General features: G+C 36.9%; 1 protein-coding gene across 6 annotated transcripts in view; it reads left to right on the plus strand.

The window, feature by feature from the left end:
• LOC103094977 (granulocyte-macrophage colony-stimulating factor receptor subunit alpha) overlaps positions 1 to 24,544 on the plus strand; it is a 69,238-nt gene extending 44,694 nt beyond the window's left edge. For 5 of the 6 annotated variants that reach the window (XM_007501020.3, XM_056807921.1, XM_016424816.2 and 2 more), the window contains 4 exons: positions 977 to 1,109; positions 4,568 to 4,661; positions 8,150 to 8,231; positions 12,989 to 24,544. In XM_007501020.3, coding sequence (XP_007501082.2) covers positions 977 to 1,109; positions 4,568 to 4,661; positions 8,150 to 8,231; positions 12,989 to 13,057 — 378 coding nt within the window. In that variant the 3' untranslated portion in view covers positions 13,058 to 24,544. The remainder of the gene's footprint in view (positions 1 to 976; positions 1,110 to 4,567; positions 4,662 to 8,149; positions 8,232 to 12,988) is intronic. The other variant, XM_007501022.3, reaches the window with a different exon arrangement.
• The last annotated feature ends 1,131 nt before the right edge of the window (positions 24,545 to 25,675 follow it).

Genomic DNA, 25,675 nt, shown 5'->3' on the forward strand with positions numbered 1-25,675 from the left:
ACTTCCTATCTCTGTGACCCTGGATATGTTTACTTAAACCTCCATTTCCCTTACCATTTTTCCACCTTGGGACCAGTGCACAGTATTGATTCTAAGATGGAAGATAAGAGTTTAAAAAAAAAATGGGAACACAATATGCACACTCAGCACTAGTAGAAGTCTTCCAGCAGTGATATTCCATCAAACCTTGATCCTAAAATCCCAGAACATGTTTTGTTTATGGCATATATACCATATAAAACATGTTTTAGAATTTCATACATATATAAAGTTATAAATATACACACATATGTGCACATATAATATGTATGTCATATGCTATATGTGTGTATATTTGTGTGTTTATATCTATATATTAAATTATATATGCTCTCATGGTCTGTTTGACTCTGATAAATAAGGAAAGGGCATAGAGTACGCTAGTGCACTAACAAAAGAGAGGCAGTCACTAACATGGAGGAACAATGTCTTTGGGGATGCAGGTGGAGTCATACAAACAACCAGCACTTGGTGCTCCCTACAGTTTTCTTCCTACCCTCATAAAGACTTCTAAGTATCAATTCCTGTTTCATCATTCAGTTTTTTGACATATCAAGTTCCATTTGAGTTCACTGGGTACTAGACTAACCCTGATTTTTGTATTTATGCTCATTCTCCTTATTCAGAATCCACATATTCTACCCCTGGTGGGGATAGCTCTTCCTCTGCCCAGAGGTTTACCTAATCAATTGCAGTAAGAGTGGTTATAAACTTTAAGGGGCTTATAGATTGTATTTTAGATGTAATAATTAACAAAGATACATATTTAATATATCTAAAGACCTCAACACAGAATTGAGGAAATGCTCATTAAAACTTTTTAGAGATTCTAGGTTTGCCATTTTTTTCATTGCCATTTCTGTAGTATCCCTCACTTCCACAGAATAAGTGACAACTGTGGTTTTTCCCTCCCTATTTTCTTTCTTCCTGGTCCAAGTTGAAAATTAGGGGAACTGAAAAAAATGAGTATGAGTACCCACTTTATGACACAGAAGCGAAGTATATCTTGAAAATGAGAACAAATCATCGAAATGAGAATTGGAGTGATTGGAGTAAACCTATAGTGTTTGGTAAGCATATTTGTTTATTATATATGTTACATATATGTTTTATTATATATAATGTACATGACATTATATATATTATATCCAGATGTGGATACTATATATGAGTTAATATCAAGTGATACATTTGAAATCAATTACTTTGGAAATACAAGGTCATACCCAGAACATTTTATTAGAGAATCAGTCAATGAATAAATATTTTTAAGTGCCTACTACATGCTAGACACTATACTAAGTTCTGAGGATACAAAGAAAGGTAAAAGAAAACCCCTGATTTTGAGGAGCTCACAATCTAATAAGGGAGACGGCATACAAATAACTATGTACATACAAACTAAAGACAAGATAAATTGCTAGAAATAATCAATGAAAGGAAGGCTTCCTGCAGGTGGGATTTTAGCTGAGATGCAGAGAAACTCAAAAAAGCTAGGAGTAGGAGCCAAGGTGAGAGGGAATTCCTTCCATGACAGCAGCCAATAAAAATGCCCACAGTAGAAAGATGAAGTGTCTTGTTTGGAGAACAGCAAGAAGGCAAATGTCACTTTATCAAAGAGTTTGTGATAGGATGTAAAGTCTAAGAAGACTAGAAAGGTAAGATATGCACCTAGCACATTTTACTTTTTTATTTTAAAAAGTGTATCATGCAAGTAAATTAAAATGCAAAGCCACTTTTAGGGGAAATAGTAAGATGATCCTGGACTCAATCAACATAATCTGTATACTCAATTTATGGCTATCAGATGAATGGTGATGCCTTCCATTTACCTATAAAAGTTCCAAATTGGGATTGTCCCAGGGTTAAAAATGGGGAGATATGAGTTCAGATTTATAATTCAAATTTCTCTAAATAAAAATGCACTTCTTATTAGAAGCAAGATCACAAATCATTCAAGAAAACACACACCTCAAAAGTTCAGACCTTTGTCACTAACTGAGCTGTCATTTTTTTATAAAGAAATATTTCACTTTCTCTGAAGCATCTCCAGGTCTTAAGTCTTGAAAAGTCCTAAATCAACCCAGCCAAATCCTTCAGACAAGCTATATTTAGCTTGTAAAATAAGCATCCTTTCAGCAAATTTTCCCTCTGCCCTTGTTAATTATCTTGGAGAACCCTACTCCCTTAAGTCAGTGCATTGTTTTCACAGATTAGTTTCTCTTATGAAAGAGAATTACCTGGCATCATAGACTTAGAAGCTTTTAGATTTTAATAAGGAGCTTAGAGGTCATCACCTCATCATTTTACAGAGGAGACAATTGAGTAATAGAGAAGTGAAACTATTTGTCCAAGATCATGCAGCTAGCCAATGGCAGAAGTATAATTAGACACCACATTTTCTGACTCTCAGCCCATTTCACATGGTTACTTTTTGCTCATCTCCAGAAGGCCTCAAACTGGTAATTTCCTGTAATTACTATTCTACAACTTTCCTCATCTAAGTAAGAAAAAAGGAAGAGGGGGAGGGGAGGAATAATCACTTGGCAATTATTTCTAGACAACATTCACATCTGTGTTAAATTTCAGGAGTATTTCTAGAAATACAAAACTTCTCATAGATTATCTCTCCCAGCCCCATAACTCAATGAAGAACCTTCCACAGCATTGCTGACAAGTAGTCATGTAGCCTCCATCTGAAGACTTCCAGGGATGGGCAATGCACCATTCCTTTTTTTTTTAATTTTTATTTGGTCATTTCCAAACATTATTCATTGGAAACAAAGATCATTTTCTTTTCTTCCCTCCCCCCCTCCCTCCACCTCTCCCACAGCCGACACACAATTCCACTGGGTATCAGCAATGTACCATTCCTAAGAAACTAATTTTACTTTTGAATAGCACTAATTATTCCTGAGTTTTTTTTTTCTTACATCTAGTCTTACTCTTCTTTTCTGTAGCTTTTGTCAGAAGTTTCCATTCCTACACTAACAATCTTTCAAATATTGTAAGAAAGCTACTATGTCTCCCATTGATCCTTCCTTTCTCTAATCTTATTCAACAAGCATTTATGAAATATCTACCGTGCGTAAGACTCTGCTATACGCAAAAATGTCAAACAGTCCCTGCCCTCAGAAATGTATATTTTCCTGGAAGGGAAGAGATGATATAAAATGTAAACAGGTAAATTTATATGTTATAATTTAAGGAAGGAAGGAGTACTAACAAATTAACATGCCTGGTTCCTCCCCAGTTCTCTTACACATTTAGCCAATCTTTCTTTCCTTTGAGAACTTTTGGGAATACAATCATGATCTTCTAAGTTAGACAACCTTCCCAAGCCTCTCACTGTTATGGGGAGACTCTCCTAGATGTTTTCCAGAGTTTGTCATAGTCTTATCCTAAAATATGGTTCCCAGAGCTGAACATAATACCCCACATGTAGTCTGATCAGAGCAAGGTACAGCAGGACTATTATTTCTCACTTTCTGCACATTGGGTCTCCTATAATATTACTTAATTTTGATAAATCTTAATACTCCTTCTCCCCTCACTGGGCTTTATCTCTACACCAACAAATGTCTAGTTTCTCAACAACAGGAGATGTAGATCTCCATCTGTGAGTTTACTTGTGGGTTCCATAATCTCCAGGGTTTCTTAAAACACCTTGCTATTATTACTGACAACAAATTCATACATTTTTGGCAGCTAGGTGACAGTGGATAGAGAACAAGGTCTAGAATCAGGAAAATAAAAGTCCACATCAGCTTCTGACTAATGGCCTGGCTCTGCACAAATCACTTAAATTCTATCTTCCTCAGTTTCCTTGGTATGAAATAGGGATTGCTCTGTTTGTCGATTTGATCGACAGATTTGTCGACAGATCAGTCTGTCCCACAGACTGATATATATTGTAACTGAGTCTCCCAAAACCTTGTATTTTAAATAGTTTGTGCATACGTTATGTAAGAAAGGGATTTTTTTCAATCAGTTTTTTTATTCACAATTATCAAATCTTATCTCCTATAACTTTCAGATACACTCTCTGAGGCTAAGAAAAAACAAATCTAACCTTTTTCCACTTCAAGTTCCTTCAATAGTGGAAGTAACAATCCAGGCCCTCTAAGTCTCTTCTCCAAATTGAATGAATCTCCCAAGTTAATGGAATCAAATTTCTAGGATAGTTTTGAATCTTCCCACACTAGTTTTATTAGTTGTATTTTGATTACCAGATAACATTTTAATATAAAATGAAAGAAGTTAATTATCATATGAGATCATGATGAAATTAAGTCTTGGAAGGTGTTTGGTTGTTTTTCTGTTTTGTTTGTTTTTTAACTCTAATCAATGACATTGGGCAAATGAATTTTCTTAAGAACAATGGAATTATGATTTTGTACATTTTTATTTGGAACAATTTCATATTACTCAATAATTTATCATATTGCCTACTAGAAACTGAAATGATTGTTGTTAATGTTTCATTAAATTACAGTATTTGGATTTTTTCTTTTTTTCTCTTCTCCAGGAGGTTTTAAAGAAGAAAAAATCAATCTTATATATATTTATGTATTAGTTGGGACAGCTATCATTACATTATTCGTCTTCTTTATTTTTAAAAGGTAACAATATTTTTAAATTAGGCTTTATTTTTTAAAAATTATTTTAAAAAACAGTGGTTTGTACTAGAGAAGCTATTTGTGAATTTTGTTGTTCAGTTGTTTCAGTTGTATCTGAATCTTCATGACCCCACTTAGGGTTCTCTTGGCAAAGACATTGAAGGGTTTTTCCATTTCCTTCTCCAATTCATTTTACAGATGAGGAACTGAGTGTTAAGTGACTTGCCCAGGATCACACAGCTAGTAAATACCTGAGCTCAGGTTTAAAATCAGATCTTCCTGGTTCCAAGCCCATTGCTCTATCCATTGTGACACCTAACTACCCTTTTGTGAATTTAAAATGAGAAATATAATTACTAATAACAGTAGACTTTCAGAGTAGTTAGTCACTGTCTTCACTTCCTAGTAAGAAAAGACTCAAAAGAAACCAAATTTGAGATGAGAAAGTAACTTGAAAGATATGAAATCAGACATAGGAGAGTTAAGTTGTCTTTCAGAAAGACTGTAGTCTCTGATAATTCCTTGTCTATTTCCAAAAGGACTTAACCACCAAGACCAATGGAATGTTTATATCAACTGATCATGCTACCTGCTTAGACCATTAAACGAACTTACAGAGGACTTTGCAAAAGAATTAGACAGTCCATTAATGCAATGCAATTGGTCTTTGTCAAGAATGCAGTTTAATTCACAAGAGAAGACTGAAAGCTTAAAATTAGATACTCAAAGTCACACATAGGTGGGGCAGTGGAAAAGATGGCAATGATAAATTCAAGGTGCCGTTATTATTGAGTCAAGAATATAATTGGAAACCAGAAGGGGCAAAATTCATAGGGTACAGGACTTGAATGCAATGATCTTTAGGCCACAGTGAGAGAAAGAAGGGATCTATGATGGCCAGTAAGACCAACTTTTCATCACTCCTTCGAAGTTCAGTGTGAATATGATTAGATCCATCCTAAATGACAGAGTTGTCTCCAGATTTGGAAGCATGTTTGTGGGAGGGACTATAGGAAGGGAAAGAGAGGCATCAACTCTTATTATCATAGGTGAGAACATAAACCATATCAAGATTGTATAAAAGGTAGTAAGTTCTGGCTTGGAAGGTTCCAGCAAGATTATTAAAAAAAAAAAAAAGAGGGAGGGAGAAGACTGGACAGTAAAAGAAGTGTGAGGACAATCTTCTTTGAGAAAGACTATAAGACAATTCTCTTTGTGGTGGCAAAGAACAGGAAATCAAGGGGATTTTCATCAATAGGGGAATGGCTGAACAAGTTGTGGTATTTGATTATGATAAAATACTACTGCAAAGTAAGAAGTGAAAAACAGAATAATTTTTTTTAGAATTGGAAAGACCTACATAAAATAATGTGGAGTAACACAAGGAGGACCAGGAGAAAATTATATACAGCTATAGAATTAATATTTGAAGAGTAACTTTTAAATATCCACCCTCATTGGGTGAAAGACTTAAACATAAAGAAGGAAACCATAAGTAAATTGGGTAAACACAGAATAGTATACATGTCAGACCTTTGGGAAGGGAAAGACTTTAAAACCAAGCAAGATATAGAAAGAATCACAAAATGTAAAATAAATAATTTCGACTACATCAAATTAAAAGGCTTTTGTACAAACAAAACCAATGTAACTAAAATCAGAAGGAAAACAACAAATTGGGAAAAATCTTCATAAAAACCTCTAACAAAGGTTTAATTACTCAAATTTATAAAGAGCTAAATCAATTGTACAAAAAATCAAGCCATTCCCCAACTGATAAATGGGCAAGGGACATGGATAGGCAGTTTTCAGATAAAGAAATCAAAACTATTAATAAGCACATGAAGAAGTGTTCTAAATCTCTTATAATCAGAGAGATGCAAATCAAAACAACTCTGAGGTATCACCTCACACCTAGCAGATTGGCTAACATGACAGTTATGGAAAGTAATGAATGCTGGAGGGGATGTGGCAAAGTAGGGACATTAATTCATTGCTGGTGGAGTTGTGAACTGATCCAGCCATTCTGGAGGGCAATTTGGAACTATGCACAAAGGGCAATAAAAGAATGTCTACCCTTTGATCCAGCCATAGCACTGCTGGGTCTGTACCCCAAAGAGATAATGGACAAAAAGACTTGTTCAAGAGTATTCATAGCTGCGCTCTTTGTGGTGGCCAAAAATTGGAAAACGAGGGGATGCCCATCAATGGGGGAATGGCTGAACAAATTGTGGTATATGTTGGTGATGGAATACTATTGTGCTAAAAGGAGTAATAAAGTGGAGGAGTTCCATGGAGACTGGAACAACCTCCAGGAAGTGATGCAGAGTGAGAGGAGCAGAACCAGGAGAACATTGTACACAGAGACAAACATACTGTGGTATAATCGAACGTAATGGACTTCTCCATTAGTGGCAGTGTAATGTCCCTGAACAATCTGCAGGGATCTAGGAGAAAAAACACTATCCATAAGCAGAGGACAAACTGAGGGAGTAGAAACACCGAGGAAAAGCAACTGCCTGACTACAGTGGCTGAGGGGACATGACAGAGGAGAGACTCTAAACGAACACTCTAATGCAAATATTAACAACATGGCCATGGGTTCGAATCAAGAACACATGTGATACCCAGTGGAATCACACGTCGGCTACAGGGGGTGGGAGGGTGGAAAAGAAAATGATCTTTGTCTTTAATGAATAATGCATGGAAATGATCAAATAAAATACTATAAAATTAAATAAATAAATAAATATCCACCCTCAGAAAAAGAACTGATAAATAGAAACATGAAAGATAATTTATATATACATTTTTAATTCAGGTAATGCATTTTATGGTACAGGGAGAGGAAGAAGGGGATAAGATATCTGGGTAAGGGGGGATAAATTTGAAAAAAAAACTGGAAAAAAAGACTAGCCCTGAAAAAAATAGAAGTTGTTCCAAACTGCAACACCCTGGATGAAGCTACTATTAATTATAGCATTTGTGTACTTCTTATTTATTTAACATATATAAAACCATACTATAATTCTTACTTGATTCCTATCTTTTGGGGTGGGAATGTGCCACTGACAAAGTTTTTGATTAGTATGTTCCATTTTCTCCATGAGCTCTTTCGGTTTTATTGCACAATTTTGCATAACTCGATATCTTTACATTGCATATATCATAGGAGAATTAACTATTTTATATAATTATTTATTTATAGGCAACTGGGTTACAAAGTTGATAGAATTTTGAACCAGGAGTCAGGAAGACATGAGTTCAAATCTAGCTTCAGATACTCAATTGCTATGTTGCTTTGTGAAGTCATTTAACTTCTGTCTTCCTTAATTTTCTCAACTGTAAAATGAGATACAGTAATAGCACTTACTCCCAGGGGTATTGTGAGGCATTAATGAGATTTCTTATCAGAGTAATATTGACTTTGGCATGTAAGAAGAGTCATACTATACAGTTTTCACTCACTTTCTTCTCTTGTTCTTCCAAGGTACTATATCATGCAAAGGTTATTCCCCCAGATTCCTCAGATTAAAGACAAAGTGAATATCTGCGAACAACTGAATAAACAGGTAAGGTATTCTGGCTATGCCATTTAGCATCCTCACTTCAAAAGCTATAGCAACTAGACATAGATATTTGTGTTGGGGGAGACAAGAGGAGAGAATAGTTCCCTATGTACAATAGCAACCATAGGAAAGGAACCCCTTGTTTACTATCTGACCTAACCCATAAGAGGACCCAGAGTTATTGCCTTATGTGACCAAATGCCTGGGAAACCAGTGAGCTGAAGACTCCCTGTTTTTGTCACCACCAGTAGAAATAAAAGAGACTTCAGAGGTCATATAGCCCACCATCCCCTTTTTGGAAATGAGGAAACCGAGGATAGGGGCGGCTAGATGACACAATGGATAAAGTGCTAGTAGGCCTGAAGTCAAGAAGACTGATCTCCCCAAGTTCAAATCTGGACTTAGACCCTTAGTAACTGTGTGACTCTGGGTAAGTCACTTAACCCTGTATCAGTTTCCTCATCTGTAAAAAAAAAACTACAGAAGGAAACAGCAAATCATTCTAGTATCTTTGCTAGGAAAACCCAAGAAGGGTCACAAAGAGTTGGGCATTATGGAAATGACTGAATAACAACAAACTTAGGGAGGCAAAAATATTTATTCAAGTTCACCCAGATGGTAAGGATCAAAAGCAGGGCTTGAACAAAGTCCTGTGGCTCCAGGAGCATTCCAGGATATGTCACACAGGAGGGTGAGGACAAGTTTCCATGTGTAATAGAGGAGAAATGAAGGGGGGTCTCTCTGATCTCCTCTCTTACTAATGGAGAGGGGTGAACAGGGTGACCCACTGGATGAATGTGTTTCTCCAGTGAGAGGTTAAAGAGAAATATGAAGGAAAGGGATATGGGGGAAACTGAAGGGTTGAGGCAAGATGGCAGTATCTCTCCCTTCCTCAAGGTTAGCTGACCTCAGAGCTTTAGATTATTTTAGACAGAGACAGAAAGAATCTACCTCTCATCCCAAAGATACTCCACAAACTCTATCCTTGAGTATTGAATGTGGGCTCAACTGCTGGGAAGAAATTGTATCTCAGACAGTCTTTTCAGGGCTAAGGGTTTTGTTGTTAAACCCTTCCTTATAGAGTAATGTGACAAGCCAGATCTTTGCTTGACCTTTGATCTAGGTCACAATTTATCCAACCTCTATCTTGTCATAAAAACCCTGACCACTCTTAAATCTGGCATAAACTAGAAGATTTATTTGAAGAGATGGGGAATGGAAGAGTTTGAGGGATAAGGCAGAAGGATGGAGGGGGAGGAAATGCCCTAATAACTATGTTCTACCAGTAGATGGAATTCAAGAGGTCCTTTGGGCCAGAGGCTTCTAGGTCTCCAGCCTTTTCCCAACAGACTTTCTTATATCTCTACACTACAATAACTTAAACCTAAATCTCTATAATCTATACAAGGAAAGGCAAAGGGGGAGACTCAAAGGGAGAGGGCAGATTGACTGTGTCCAAAGAGTCCAACTGAACTCCCTCTCAGTCTTGGGCAGTTGCAGTCAAGTCACGGCGGGTTGTGAAGTATTTCTGGCTGAAGATAGGTCCTCAGCAAGTAAGAAATAAGGTTCTTTCTCCCTCCTGTGGTTTCAGATATCCTCTGACCCTCAGGAAAAAGCTCCTTTTAGTTTCCTTCCAAAACTGGAAGTGATCAGTTGGTCAAAATCCTCTCAGCTCTCAGTTCTTTTTCCCAGAATCCTCTTGCTCCCTATCCACTGCTCCTCAGTCAGCTGCCCCATCCCCACCCCCAGGCTCCATCTTCATCCCACAGTAGGATTCTATATAGGGTCGCTTTTCCTTCCTTTACACATGTCCTCAAATAGAAGGGGGCTTCTGTTTTCCCCAGTCAAAGAGTTCCAGTTGTAAGCCCTTCTCGTCACATGCTATTCAAATTCCAGTTCTATTATCACAAAGAGTAATGGCTTCTACATGTGAACTCATAATTACTCCAAGTATAGAGCTTCCAGAGTGGAATTGATTTAACTGGCTCTTATTTCTCCCTAACACACCCCTCTCAACCTCTCAAAGGTAGAAGATACTCGTTTGTTAAAGGTGGGCTGTGTTAATAATTAGTTCTAACCAAAAATGGGAGCAACTTCTTTGGAAGGTAGAAGATACTCATTTGTTAAAGGTGGATCATGTATGCTCTACCTCAATTATGTCAGGGCCAAGTCTTATATCTCCCTCTCACAGTTCTTAGGTATCCTAAGAAGGTGTGGTGGTTTTTTTTTTCTTTTTCCCTGCCTTCATCTAGACTCCCTCACACACACCAGCTGTATTCTTCTCATTTTAGGCAGGCAGTGACTCGAGTTCCCAGTTCCATTTTAACCACTTAATAACAGGTACCTTTTACACAAAAATATTTATTTCAAAGGAGCAACAAAAATAAATATATTGTTATTTTCCCCAACACCTCTGGAGCATACTGTTCCCTGCACTACCTTGGTTTCTGGTAGAGTGGCTCAGTTCCTTCCTAGAATTGTTCCCACCATCTTCATGACCAGGTACATCACAAATACTAGAAGAAATCTGCCACTAAGTTAGAGTCCCAAAGGTTGCTCTCAAAGACTGTTCCTTGCTCCCTAAAGCATCAGTGCTGCGATGATTGTAAAAAGCAGCCTGGGTCCTTACTCTCACATTTCTGCAACTTGATTTCCCAAACTCTAAGCCTCTACTTGCTTAAAAGAAAGCCATCAGCTAACCAGTCACCAAAATTCCTCCAAAGCAAATGAAGTCAAGAGATCACAACTGAAGCTAGGAAGGCTTTTTGAATGACCAAGAACATCTTTCTCAAGATGTGGTTATCCTAGAATTTCTTCTAGGATATATAGTTATAGAATGACTTGTGCTCTGCTGTCTGTCTCTACAAGATGTGTCCCTTACATGTCATCACAATTTTCCTGGAAGGAGAATCCTTGGATCCTCCACATGAAAACTCCAACTGAGGCACTCTAGCCATGAACTATACTTCTGTTACAGAGATTTTCAAGCAAAATCTAGGTGTTTTAGAATGAACATTCTAGAACTTATAGAGCTCTTTAAGATTTACAAAACTTTACAAATATTGTCCCATTTTATCCTCACTGCAACCCTGAAATATAGATTTGTTAGACCCATTTTACAAGGGAGAGAAGTAGAGCAAACAAGTTTGAATGACTTCCCTAAGTTCACACAGATAGTGAGTGTCTGAAGCTAGATTAGAACTCACATCTTCAAGAGATGAATTCCAATACTCTATCCTCTTTGCCATCAAGGTGCCTCTTTTTATGATAGAGGTTGGACTTGGTGGCTTCTGAGATCCCTTCCTACTTAGATTCTGTGGTACAATGAAGCAGCTAGCAATCTAGTTGTTTAAATCACCACAAGTTAAATAATAATGCAAAGCAGTACATCTCATTAGGAGCCAAATGAATGAATTTTGTTTGAGAAGAGAGGACTGAACTTGTGGTTTCAGTAGCATAAGGAACTTCCAGTGTGAAAATTCTTTCCACTCATACAGATTGACATCTGATATACAGTGGGAAAACAGGGTCACTAATATACACTGTCAATAGGGCTGTGAACTGATACAACCATTTTCAAGACCAATCTGGAATTCTGCTCAAAGATTTATAAAATTTTGTATACCTTTTGACCCAGCAATACCACTATTGAGTTTCTTTCCTAAGGTGACCAAGGAAAATGGAAATATATATGTCATTTTTAAAAGTTTACATATGAAATATAATTTGTAAATATAATTATAGTTATATCGTTTAAAGAGGGAGAGAACACATATAAACCAGATTGAATTACTTGCCAGCTCTGGGAGGAGGGAGGGAAGGAGGGAGAAAGAAAATGTATATCATATAACTTTTGAAAACTTGTATAGAAATGTTATTACATGTAATTGGTAATAAATTTCAAAAATGAAGAGGCAGAGAGAAGAGATTTGTCCATAGTCAGATAACTTATATAAATCAGATGAGTAACCCAGGAAAAAATTATTCAAAGACTGCAGAAGTCACTTGTACTTTCATCTCATAGAATTTTAGAATACCAGATATGTCTTCTATCATGGCATAGGGAATATGGAAATATCTATTGCATGAAAGCACTGGTATAACTATTACAAACATTTACCACGTCCAGAAGAGGGGTAGGGGAGAGAATCCAAATTGCAAAATATCAGAACATAAAACTTTCTGCATGTGATTGAAAAAAATAAAAGTTCAAAACAAAAAAAGAAAGAAAGAAAATTTTAGAACACCAGACCTTGCAATATCACAGAATCATAGATTTAGAAATGAACAGAACTTTCAGTCATCTAGTCCAACTCTTTTATTTGACAGTTGAGGAAATTGAAGTCCGTGGAGCCTGAGTGTCTTTCCCAGGATCAAAAAGGTAGCAAAAAGTAGATCCAATTAGGAACTGAGGTCCTCTCATAACAAATACAGCCCTCTTTTCATTATACCACAATGTGGATATTATCAGTCATGTGTCACCTTCCTTTTACAGAAATATGGAAAATTCAGAGTGGTTTAAGTTACACAGCTAATACATGGCAGAGTGAGGTCTCAAGCTCAGTTATTCAGGGATCATATTCCTAGTGGATGCTATCTGCCTACATCAGTACTTCTGTTCTTTTCTCTTGGTCTCTAATATTAACTTTTTTTGAAATTTTTATAGGAAGGAAAATGACTACCACGTGGGAAACTCACTCATTTTTGTGACTCACAAAAATCTAATAAAGAACCACTCTTGCTTTTCTTCCTTTCCTTAGATCATCTGGGAAGAATTTAAACATCCAGAAAAATGTGAAGAAATTATGACTATAGATGTAATAGGATGATATCAAATGGCCAAAGGAAGATGTGAATTTCATCAATATTGCTACCTATTGGAGTTTGAGGAATTTTTTTTTACATTTTGTTCAGCTCAGCAGAGATAGTGGATAAAGAACAAGCTTCAAAGCCAAGAAGACATGGGTTCAAACCACCTCAACACATAATGTGACCTTGGGCAAGTTGTTTAACCACTCATTGCTCTCCATATCTTTGAAGGTGCCAATCTGGATCATCAGAAGTAGTTCCCTATTGGAAGATTGAGTTTCTATTCCTATCCATATCTGTATGTTTCTTTTTTATTTTTAATTAAGAGAATGGTATTGATCAATTCTCATTATCTTTCCAGTCACTCAAGTTCACAACCTCAGGAACATCCTCAACCTCCAATATCTCTCACTCCATATATCCAATTAGTTACCAAGTCTTTGATTTGTCATTCATAGCATATCTCATATTTGTCTCTATCTCCTCACAAGGCCACACCACTCTGATTCAGCACCTCAGCACTCTCATCTGGACTATTGGTCCCTGTGCTTCACATCTCTTCTTCTCATATTCAAGCTCACTTGATCCAGTCTCCTTCTTTGACACAGTTAAACATGCTAAAGTCTCTTCCACCCTTAAAAACCTTTACTTTTTTGCTCTCATCCTCTCAAGCTATCATCCTATATCTCTTTCTTTCAGAACCAAACTCCTAGAAAATATTGTCTACATTATTTCTAGATATCCACCTCCCACTAACTTCTCTGCTTCTTGCAAACTAACTCCTGACACCAGCATTCAACTGAGTCTTATCTCTCCAAAGTTGCCAACAACTTTTTAGCTACTAAGCATAACAGAATGGCAAGGAATTGAATGGAAAAACATTTATCCAGTAATTACTATGTGCCAAGTACTAAACTAAATCCTCATGATAAGGAGAGAAAAGCAAGATAATCCCTCCACTTGATGACTTCACAACTAATACAGCTCATATAGGAAGAATCAACTTTAAGGCAGATAGTAAGGTCTAATGGTCACCATCTAGTCAAGTGTAAAGTTGGTGCTTCCTTGCTCATCCAAGCAGTGTAAGCTCCAACTAATGAAGTATTTGGAAAGAGATAATGGTTCCAACGATTGGGCTGGACTATAGCTCTGAATTATCTCCAACTAGGGGATCAAATTTATTGAGGAAAAAGCAACAAAAGCACTTTAGGAACTGAGTGGTGGAGTGTAGGGCAGAGAAGGGAAAGAGCTTATAGAAGATTCCCATTAGGACTTATGATAAAGAACACTACCCACATCCAGAGAAAGAACTGTGGGAATAGAAACAAAGAAGAAAAACATATGATTGATCACATGGTTCGATGGGAATATGATTGGGGATGTTGACTTCAAGTGATCACTCTATTGCAAATATTAATAATATGGAGAAAGGTTTTGAATAATGATACATGTAAAGCCCAGTGGAATTGCTTGTTGGCTCCAGGAGTGGGAAGGGAAGAGGAGGGAAAGAATATGAATCATATAACCAAGGAAAAATATTCTAAATTAATTAATTTAATTAAAAATTAAATTTGAAAAAAGAAGATTCCCATTAGGATACAATGAATGACCTTTCCTCACTCTTCATTCTACCTGATTTACAATAGACAATTTCCTTTTTCTAGATACTATTTACCTACTTTTCCGTTGTAACACTGTTCTCTCCTTGTTCTCTACCTATATGTCTGACTTCCTTGATTTTCTTTGGTATGCATTAAACTAGGTCCTACCTCCTAATTTGGGGAGCAATTCAAGCTTCTCTCAAGGGCCCTCTTTTCTTCTCTCTATAGCCTCTCATTTAGTAATCACATCAGTTTGTATGATTCAATTATCATTTCTATGTAGATGACTTCCATAAATATTTATTTTATATTCATTTCCAATCTCTCCTAAACTCCAGATACTACTAGATCTTTCCACTTGAATATCCCATTGAAAATCTCAAAATCAGCATGTCCAAAATGGAACTCATCAAACCTATCCCTCCTACAAACTTTCTTATTTCCATTGAAGGCATCACTATCCTACCTATTATCTATGTTTGCATCCTTAGAGTTATCTTTGGTTTTTCCCTTTTACTACCCACTCCTATCTCCAAACAATTGTCAGATCATGTCTGTTTCCACAACTCTTGATTCTGTCACTTTCTTTCCACTCACATGGTCACTAACTGATTGCTGGTCCTTTTCACCGCTTTCTTGGATTACTTCATTCTTCCTGTTTTCAGTCATTCCCCCATTCAGTCCAATTTAAGCCCATTTTCTGAACTAATAGGTTTAATCCAACAATATAAATCCTACTGGGCCCAAGGACTGGTGCCTCTATTAAGGGTCCCTTCTAAATGAAGTCCATGAAGTCCAGACTGATTTCAGTCCTGGATGATTTGTGCCTCTGGTAAGAGGGAAACAGATTCCTTTTTCTTATTCATTAGCTCTTTATACTCCTATCCTGACACTTGAACAGAAAGGTTACTTAAAACTTAGATTTTAATTTATATGCAGGGTCTTCCCAAAGGCAAAGGTGGAAAAGTATTCAATATTAAACATAATACAGATATGAGAGACAGACTGAGATAATTAGTGGATATGTGATTTCTTTGGTAAAGTAAACTCCCAATGAGGAAACTAGCTCTATCAATGCAGGGAACCATCTTCTCTGTAACTTGGAGGCCTAGAGAGTTATTTAGAACATTGAGAAGTTAAGTGACTAATCCAAAGTCACAGAGCCAGTTTAAGATAGGACTTAAACCCAGGACTTCTGGCTTCAGGGTCAGCTTTCTAGTCAATATGCCAGTTGTTTCTTTTTTTAAAAAACACACACACCCCCAAAAAACAAAAAATACAGGCTCTAAAGAGAGTGCATAAACCAAAAACTTAAAATCCAACAATCAATAGAAATAGCTACTGATATACTCTGCCAGGAAATTAAGACTTTTAAAACCTTCAAAACATAAAGCATTTACCAGAACTGCTGAATAGCCATTTTACATTTCATCTCATCTCTGCATTGTTCTTCATCTTCTGGCTCAGTTCATTTTCTCTCCAAAAACACTGGAGTAGTTGGCAGGCATTCCCCAAATCCATCTGGCACTATCTGGAGACCCAGAACCTCCAAACCTCTGGAACTCATTAGATAACCTGTGAATCTTAAAATTTCTCAGACTTGTGAATCTTAAAAATTCTCAGACTCTACCTTAGAACATTTTTGGTTAAGGCTGCTATCCCCTTATTTTTCAATGAAGGTACTTAGTCAGGAATGTAGGTGGGAACTCTAACATTACTCCACCCATACTTAGGCATACTTTAGGGGAAGATAAAGTTGTAAACTCCTGATTGAACAATGAAAAGTCCTCAACCCATACTTAAAGTGAAGCAAGAACCTTTAAGCTAGGTCTATTTTTAGATCTAATACAAAGGGGTGCTAAGTACCTATGAAGATGAACTTGCAAAGGACAATATTAGTCTACTCAAGTGTGAATTACTCAAAAGTTTTAGTCTACTCAGGTGTGAATTAAGAATGGTCAGTCCTTTGGAAAATGTCTACTGTGATTGGTAGACATAGAAATTTAGGGCAGGTGATCTCTCTCTCTCTCTCTCTCTCTCTCTCTCTCTCTCTCTCTCTCTCTCTCTCTCTCTCTCTCTCTGAACTTAGTTCACCTTCCTGAGCTAAACTGGAGGGTCTCTCTGAACACTCGAGTTTTGCTTGGAAGGATCTCGTAGTGAGTTGATAAAAGACTGACTAGTCTCTCGCTTAGGCCCTTCATACTATATTTCTCTTATTCTTTCTCCTTTTTCCTAAAATTCCTTTATTTGTATTAATTAAAATCTCCATAAAACCCAGCTGACTTGGGTATTTCATATTTTGGGGAATTTTCCCATGGTGACCACTTTATTTTTAATATAAAACCAAGACACTAAAAATTATCTTTACAGTTTGGGCTATTTAAAGACTTGAAACCATATTTTCGTGGTCACAGTTTATGGCAACTACTCTTTTGTCTGTAACAAACCTCCAAACCTGAACATGTATACCTCATGGTCAATGTTTGATTACTCAGGATCAGTCAAATAAACACAAAACAAAAGAAACAGGACCTGGACAAACTTATCTAACTGATTCTACCACTCCTGCTCTCATAGCCACATGGGAGAAACTGACATGCTCTTAGTATGAGGGAAAAGGGCTTCATCGCTCATTTATCTCCCATGGGACAATAATAACATGATCTACAATCAGAAAATAACTGAAAGAGAGTCACTCCCTTTTACTGAGGCACTGATTGAGTATTTTTTCCATATGAAGCAATTTGTCCTAAGGTCCAATATAATAACCTCAAGTTTTCCCTGTCATCTCGCCATTGAACTGAATTTTTTTATAAATTTGACTTGTTGACCCCTGGCATACTATTTGTCCCAAACTTATCTTATTAATGTTTGATGCATACAATTACTATTTATGTATCTACTTTTCCATATATTTCAAATTACTGCCCTAATGAATTCTTCATTCTTGTTAACAATTCTATTTATCCTCCATATTCGACATGGCATCTCCTATTTATATGTCTTTGAACAGGCTGTCCTCCATTCCTAAAATGCATACCCTCTTTATCTCTGCCTCTTAGAATCTCTATGTCCTTCAAGGGGCAACACAGGTGGCATGTAGGGTGCAAACTTTTCCTGATTCCCCTTAATCATTTATGTTCTCACTTTCTTATTCTTGTGAAGGATAATTTCCTTTTAAGTTATTGTAATTACTGAAGCAGTTATGCTGATGATAATTTCTGAGACAGTTGTTGGTTTTTTAATATAACAAGTAATCACATACTTAGAACAAATCTAACTTTTCTATGGTTGTAGAACTATTTGATGATTGCAGAACCAATATAACTTATCCAATTATAAAGAGGGCTGAGGATTTGGTTAATAAGCATATGCTAAAGTTGAATGTGGCATTTAAAGAACCTATCAAAATATGAGAGAACAGAAGATGAAAGAACCAATTTCAGAACTACATCATCTAATCTTGAAAGTGGAAGTGACTACTATTATGTTTGAAGAATAAGTCCAACTGATAAGAGAAATTATTTGGGAAAAGGGAGTCAATGAAGCTACCTAGTAGACTAAATGGTTCAGCTATGAAGAATTTGTTAAGCATAGCATGGATTGACCCAGCTTAATCATGGAAACAGATTCAGCAGAAAAGTATATTAATGAAGGAACTTTTATAAACCTTTTCTTAGGCATGCGGAAAATAGTGAAGTTTATAATTGCAAGGTTCTGAGTTATCCCAAGCACATGGGTTTTTTACATTCATATGCCTCCTTGGCAAGAAGGCAGTGTGTGCCTACTCTCCCTCACAGTTCATTATTGGAAGACTAGGACCCAGTAATATGTATGGATTGAGATGGATTTCTTATTCATGTACTTAGAATACGAGCACCTGTGATGGAATGGGGGAGGTGGGTTGCATCAATGTTAAGTCAATAATGAATTTAAATATATACAGGTATTATTATTATTATTATTATTGGTTGCTTTGTGGAAATGGATACATATCTGTAAGGATTTAAGAGCTGAAGTTATGATTAGAGTAAGTATATTCCTCCTCTAGCAGAGTTACTTTCTAGTCTCTGTGGGAACTTGAGTCTAGCTGCTCTGTGATTTGTCCTTGTCAGGACAAATGAGACCTCCTAGTGTAAGAATATGTTGAATGAGTAAGTGACCCATTCCACTCACTAGCAGAATGCTCACTTCCTAGTATAAGCAGTAGGAGGTACTATAGTGTGAGTGGTCACAATAGACACCTTTTATATATTCCCCTCCTTGAGAATATGGATCTTTTTTTTATTTTGTCTTTGTATCTCTGAAGTCTAGAACATAAAAATCATTTTAAGATCAGATACTCTGGAGGCAGCTGGGTTGCTCAGTGGATTTAGAGCCAGTCCTAGAGATGTGAGGTTCTGCATCAGACAATTCCTAGTTGTGTGACCCTAGGCAAGTCACTTAATCTCTCTTGCTTAGCCCCTACTGCTCTTACTTGCCTTAGAACCTACTTGCCTTAGAACCAATACCCAGTATTGATTCTAAGACAGAAGATAAGGGTTTAAAAAAAAGACCAGATACTCTATCCTACCCCATATCCCATTGTGAGACAGATAGCACATAAGGTAGCATATCCTTCCTGTACCTGAGTGAAATCTTTCTCTTGGTTGGGGATTGGGAATGAGAAAATAAGGAGAAGAGAGGAGAAAGGAGGAAGAGGAAAATAGTAAAAGAGGGCATCAGGAGAAGATAGACCAACACCAAGATGAATGATCAGGAGAGTGTGATTTGTTGACTTACGTTAATGATAATTTCATCCTTCAGAAGATGGAAGAACCAACAAAGGGACTTTATACTAGATGAGATTCCAGCTAACACGGAGAAGCAAATTGTTAATAGTGGAAATGATTGAGCCCTGGGGATAGAGAAGGGTAGGGAAGGGGAAGAAATACAACCTTTTTATCAGAATGTACTCTTTGATCAAAATAATACTCATTCTGTTACAAATTAAATAACAACATCTGGCTAAAATGTCCCATAACACACATTTTTCTTTTGGACTGAATAACAAAAATTTACAGTTACCTTGAATGCTACTTATGCTGAATATTACTGACCCCTCCTACATGCAGTACTCTCTAACTTCCATGGATCCCATAAATGTTGCACCAGATACAAAACTATCATTTCCAGAGCAATTTTCCCATAGGGACAGACTATCCCATTGATCAATTCAAATGTCATAGAATACTGTTGATGGGCTATATATTCTAAGCAGTACTGAATATACTGCAAATGCTATATAAGCCAAAGCTGTACCCCAGAAAACAATCCTCCTTAGTGTGCTAATAAATTCGTTTTCCTTTCAACTTAGCTAATAACTTTATTTGCCCTCAGGACATGAGTTTTTGAGGATGGGTGAGATTCTTTTCCAGGAATTCCATCTGAGAAATTATTCTCCACTTCCCCTTAGAATTGTGATAAAAGAAAGAAAATCCATGCAAAGTCAAATAGACTCTCTATACTTTGGGAAAAGCAAATTTCAAAAAGTTCAAAGGAAAGATGGGTCGGTTTCCATCTAATAAGATGCTGCAGGGTGTAAAAGGGGAAAATTACATGCCAAATCTTCTAGGAAAAACTTTTATTCATTTGGATTATCCTAATCTAAGCACATTTGCTAAGAAGGAAGAGCCATAGAATCACCCCACCCCCCCAAACCCTGATGGAAAAATCTCTCTCTAACGTAAGCTATTTTGAGATTACAGTTATAATATCTTGTATAATATACAAAGCCAGATTGGTAGAACAATGGATAGAATGCTAGATCTTGAGTCAGGAAGACTCATCTTCCTCAGTTCAAATCTGGCCTCAGATACTTACTGTGTGACCCTGGGTAAGTCACTTCAACCCATTTGCCTCCGTTTCCTCATTTAGAAAATGAGCTGGAGAAGGAAATGGCAAGCCACTCTAGTATTTTTGCCAAGGAAACCCCAATTGAGATCATGAAGAGTCAGATACAACTGACATAAAGTACAAATTCCACAATGAGATTGAAAAAAACAAACTTAACAATAGTATTCACCATAAAGTTCAGGTAACATTTTACTTCATCAAATAGAAGTCACTTAACTTTCAATTAAGTTAACAGTTAACTTTCAGTTAGCCATTTATTCCCTCAGTTCCAGTAAAAATGGGGATCCTATCAGAGTTTTAATCAGTTTATTAATAAAATGAGAAGGTAAGAGATGAGAGAAGATATAGATGGATTTCTCTTAAAGAAGGATTAACCTGATTATAGAGTCTCCATTTAGCTGGGCCAAGGCCTATCTTCTTCCACAGCAGTGCTGGGAGTCAGTGTCTTCAAGAGAAGAAATGCAAAAGACCCTCCCCAAGCCCCCAACCCCATGCTTCCCCTGCTGGCCTTACCTATCCCCCTAGTTCCTCCCTCCATGGTAATGTTGCATGTTGACACTCAGGCAGGCACCAGTGGATGCCAAGCTGTTAGATATGACAGTAGGTTATATCTACTGTTGGGGCCATGGTGGGATGGAACTATATTTTCCTCACACACCTCTATGACCATTCCCTTTAAGGATTCTCTTTTCAATACAAAGATGAATTGAGGAAACATTCTTATTAATTAATTAAAAGTAATCAATGGATAATATTAAGAAATAATATTTTCTACAACCTAAAACCCTTTCAAGGATTTTTGGTTTAGGAAAGTGAATGAAACAAAGGCTGAGGTCCCAGGAATGAATCAAATCACTTTCCAATAATTCACAGGCTGTAATCCTTCCAGTGCCCATTTCCTCAAGCAAACCTCAGGTCTTTGTGATGGTAAAGGCCTTCTTCTGGTACAGTAGGAGTTTGGGGTAGAGAAGAGCTGATCCACATTATCCCCAACCCCTTCCACCCCTCTCAAAATTCCAGTGGTATTCTGTTACCTTCCAGAAACAGATATGAAGTCCTCTTGTTTTTATTCATGCTGCTAGCATAAATAAATAAGCCCATATTTATTTCTCTAACATTCCTCAATAAACCCTCAAAATTAATAATAGCAAGGAAGACCTTTTCAACTAGTGAAGGAAGGAATCCAGCAATTTTAATAGAATAAGTTCATCCAAAACTATATTTTAACATATCATGAAACTTTCCTTATTCAAGAGTCTGAAAAATATTAGTTGAGAGACATGTTTGAAGGCAAGGGACACTGGGGGAATGAGGAGAGCTGTGCCAGTTGAAACAGTCTTCCCCCCCATGTCTATCTGTCTGTATTCTCTCTCCCTCCCTCCTTCCCTCCCGCTCCCTGCCTCTTTATCTCTCAACTAGAAATGGTTTGGATATTAGGTCAACATTGAATTAAATTGTTTCTGGCAAACTTGTACTTTAAATATAGTGTACTATATTAATATTTTTTCTTTAACAAATTCATATGGTTATTTACCTCTCAAAACTCCAGTGATACTGTTACTTTCCAGGAACATATAAGAAATCCTCTTTTTTTTCTTCATGCTGTTAAGCATAAATAAACAAGTCCACATTTATGTCCCTATCATTCCTCAGTAGCATCTACTCATTCTGTTTCAAGGTCCTGTAAAGTATTCCTATAGAATATTCTCTGTATTCATTATCTGTTAAGTGACTTTCTTTCTTCTCTGCATGCTATTTTAAAATCTTAGCCAGTCTGAGTTCCTCGCACACACATATTGTGCTCATTTTTATAACTCCCCAGTTTCTTACTCAGAGTAATAATTTCTATCATGAGAATGTCATTTTTTCAAACTTCCCACACTTCTTGTTTGAGCTGACTTCTTTCATAATATGTTAAGTAATTTTCTTCCAAAATTTACTCTGTGTATTATCACACTGTCTGGCTTTCTTTTCCTTCCTCATCATGAATTTTAAAACAGAGTCTACATTTTGCCCCTAAGGTTCCTATCATTTTATAGTTGCAACAAGTTCCTCCTCTGTTGGTCACAATCAGACCCAGAATAGAAGTTCCCTTTATTGTTTCCTCCACCTTTCAAAGAATTAAATTTCAATGAATACAAGTCAATTTATCAGCTGGTTTTCTTTTTGCCAAAGAGAGGGTTCTAGCAGATGTCCCACTCTTATATAATACATTGTCCCAAGTTGATGGTCTGTTCCCCAATTGTGTCACCTATTTCTCCCTTTTTTGCGCCATCCACAAAAGAAGTTGGTTGGCAAGATACCCCCATGAAAATGTCACTTTTTTCTCCTTCTTTTGACCAAATGGAAGATTTTATCCTCACTAGTTCATCAGAGTTTCCAGTTTAGTGTATTGGTAAGATTTTGATAAATGCTTACCATGTACTAGGTGCTGTGCTTAAAGAAGAAATAGAACCTTGTATAAAGACTGTATTAAAGGCAGAAGGGGAGAGGTGAAGCAACAAATATTTATAAAGCTCTACTATAAGTCGAGCACTATGCTAAGAGCTTTATGAATATTATCTCATTTGATCCCCTCAATAAACCTGGGAGGTAGGTGCTTTGAATGTCAAAAAGAGCATTTTATATTTGCTCCTGAAACAATAGGAAGCCATTGGAGTTTATCCAGTGTTGGGGTGGGGGTGGGGTAGGAATGAGGAAGAGATGGTTAGACCTGCATTTAGGGGCTGAATAGTGAAATAGAGGGAGATTTGAAGAAGGCTGACTCACCATCAGGCTGTTGAAATAATCAAGGTGCCCGGTGATGAAGGTCTGCTCCAGAATGGTGGCAGTACCAGAAGAGAGAAGAGGGAATATTTGAGAGGTATTGTGACGGTGAAATCTACAAGTCTTGGCAACAGTTTGAATATGGAGGGTGAGAGATGGTGAGGAAGCCAGGATTGGTCCTAAATTGAAAGCTTGAGGAACTTTATTGTAATTTTAAAAAGGCTGGAAGGGGAAAGGGTTTATGGGGAAAGATAATGACTTCTATTTTGAGCATATTGAATTTAAGATATCTCCTGGGCATCTAATGAGCTGTCTGAAAGGCAGCTGGATATGTAAGATTGGAGATCAGTAGAGAGATTGGGGCAGGAAACATAGATTTGAAAAATCATCAGCCTTTCTCAAATCTATGGACACTAATGAAATCACCAAATGAAGTTATAGAGAGAAGAAGAGAATGGGGATCCAGGACAAAATCGAGAGGGACACCCAAGGTAAGAAGGCATGATCTAGAGAAGGACCCAGTAAAGGAAATGGAAAGGGAGTGGTCAGGTAGATTGGAGGAAAAGCTACCATTTCCATTGTATCAGGGAAGGAGAGAAAGAAACTCCCTCCCTCCCATTAGGCTGAAAGGCCCAAAAAAAAAAAAAAGAGAAAGTGTATCTAGCACACTGGATAGCTAGACAACACCCACCTAAAGCCATCGGGTCAAAAACAACTGTGCCAATCTCTGTACTTTCCCTTCTATTTCAGTTTGCCTCAAGTTCATCATTCTAGGGAAACTTGCCTTCTCAATAAGGGAAGGAAGTTTTCTACTTCTCATATTCAGTCTCTTCACTCCAAATCTATCTCTTCCAAAGAAAGTTGCTAGTTATTTTTATAAAAGTTATGAGCTACTATCAGGAATAAGCATGATGATTCCAAAAACAGCTGGGAAGATCTGTATGAACTGCCACAGAATGAAGTAAGTAGAACTGGAGAACATTGCATCCAGTAATTGCAATCTTGTATGATGATCAACTGTGGAAACTTGGCTACTCTCAGCAATGCAATGATCTGGGACAATGTTGAAAGACATATAATGGGGAATGTTATCCACCTCCAGAAAAAGAACTGTTGGAGTTGGATATTTCACATCAGTGTATTTACAGTTTTATTTTGAGATTTTGGTTTTGTATGAGTGTGCTCTTACAAGGACCAATATGGAAGTGTTTTTTCATGATAATAAATGTATTTTTAAAAATAATACCCTTCTCCTTCAACCTTGAATCCTTTAAATTTAAAAAAATAATTTTTTAAAGTTATGAGCAAGGGGACAGCTGGGTCGGTCAGTAGATTGAGAGCCAGGTCTAGAGAGAAGAGGTCCTAGTTTCAAATTTGACTTCAGATACTTTTTAGCTTTGTGACCCTGGTCAAGTCCCTTTGACCCCCATTGCCTAGCTTTTACTGCTCTTCTACCTTGAAACCAATCCACAATGTTGATTCTAAGACAGAAGGCAAGAGTTTATTTTAAAATAAATAAAATAAAAGTTATGAGCTAAAAATCTATAGATTATTCCCAGCAAAGGCAATTTTTTTAAAGTTCTCAAAATACAAACATTATTTATTGGGACTTGAAAAAATATTCAAAAATATTCATTTAAAGGTTGTCACAACTGGAGGAATTGAACCCAGTTATTATTCATTCATATAAAGAAGCAGAGGATATCTGTACATGTTCAAGTTTCAATGCAGTTACCTGGGTATGGACAAAAAATAAAATTGGTGCAATTGAGGGGAACAGAAGAAATCCTTTACACTGGAAAAGTTCCTCAGCAAGAAACCAAACATCCAGCTTTATGAGAGTGACCACAGTCCAGCAAATCAGTTCTTGGGTCACTCCTGCTTTTTATTTTAGAATCACTGAAAACATCTATATAGACCTTTAAAATTTTCAAAATTCTCTACAGATGGTAATGTCATTCAACTCTAAATAACTCTACAGATATTGTCCCAATTTTGGAGGTGAGGAAACTGAGGCTCACAGAGGGTAAGTGGTCACACAACTAATCTCAGAAGTAGCCTAAACTGCTACATAATCCCACATTTCTTTACCTTTTCTGAGTTTGATACTTTCATATTAAGCACCTCTATTTTCCCAACAGAGTTCCATCTATTTTGATAGGTTGGTGGCTGATATATCCCTTTCCCTAACCCAGGAAACACATTCCCTGCAAGTCCTTCTAGTTTACAATACTACAAAGATATCACATAAGAAGACCTCCAGAAAATTAAAAGAATAATCCTTTCTTCAGTGTTTCACAGATGACATAGTTTAATAGATGAAATACTAACAAGTGTGTCTGAAGCAACTGAACTTTCCCTGTGCCTCTGAGTTTT

Source organism: Monodelphis domestica, chromosome 8 (genome assembly GCF_027887165.1).
Source record: "Monodelphis domestica isolate mMonDom1 chromosome 8, mMonDom1.pri, whole genome shotgun sequence".
NCBI lineage: Eukaryota > Metazoa > Chordata > Mammalia > Didelphimorphia > Didelphidae > Monodelphis > Monodelphis domestica.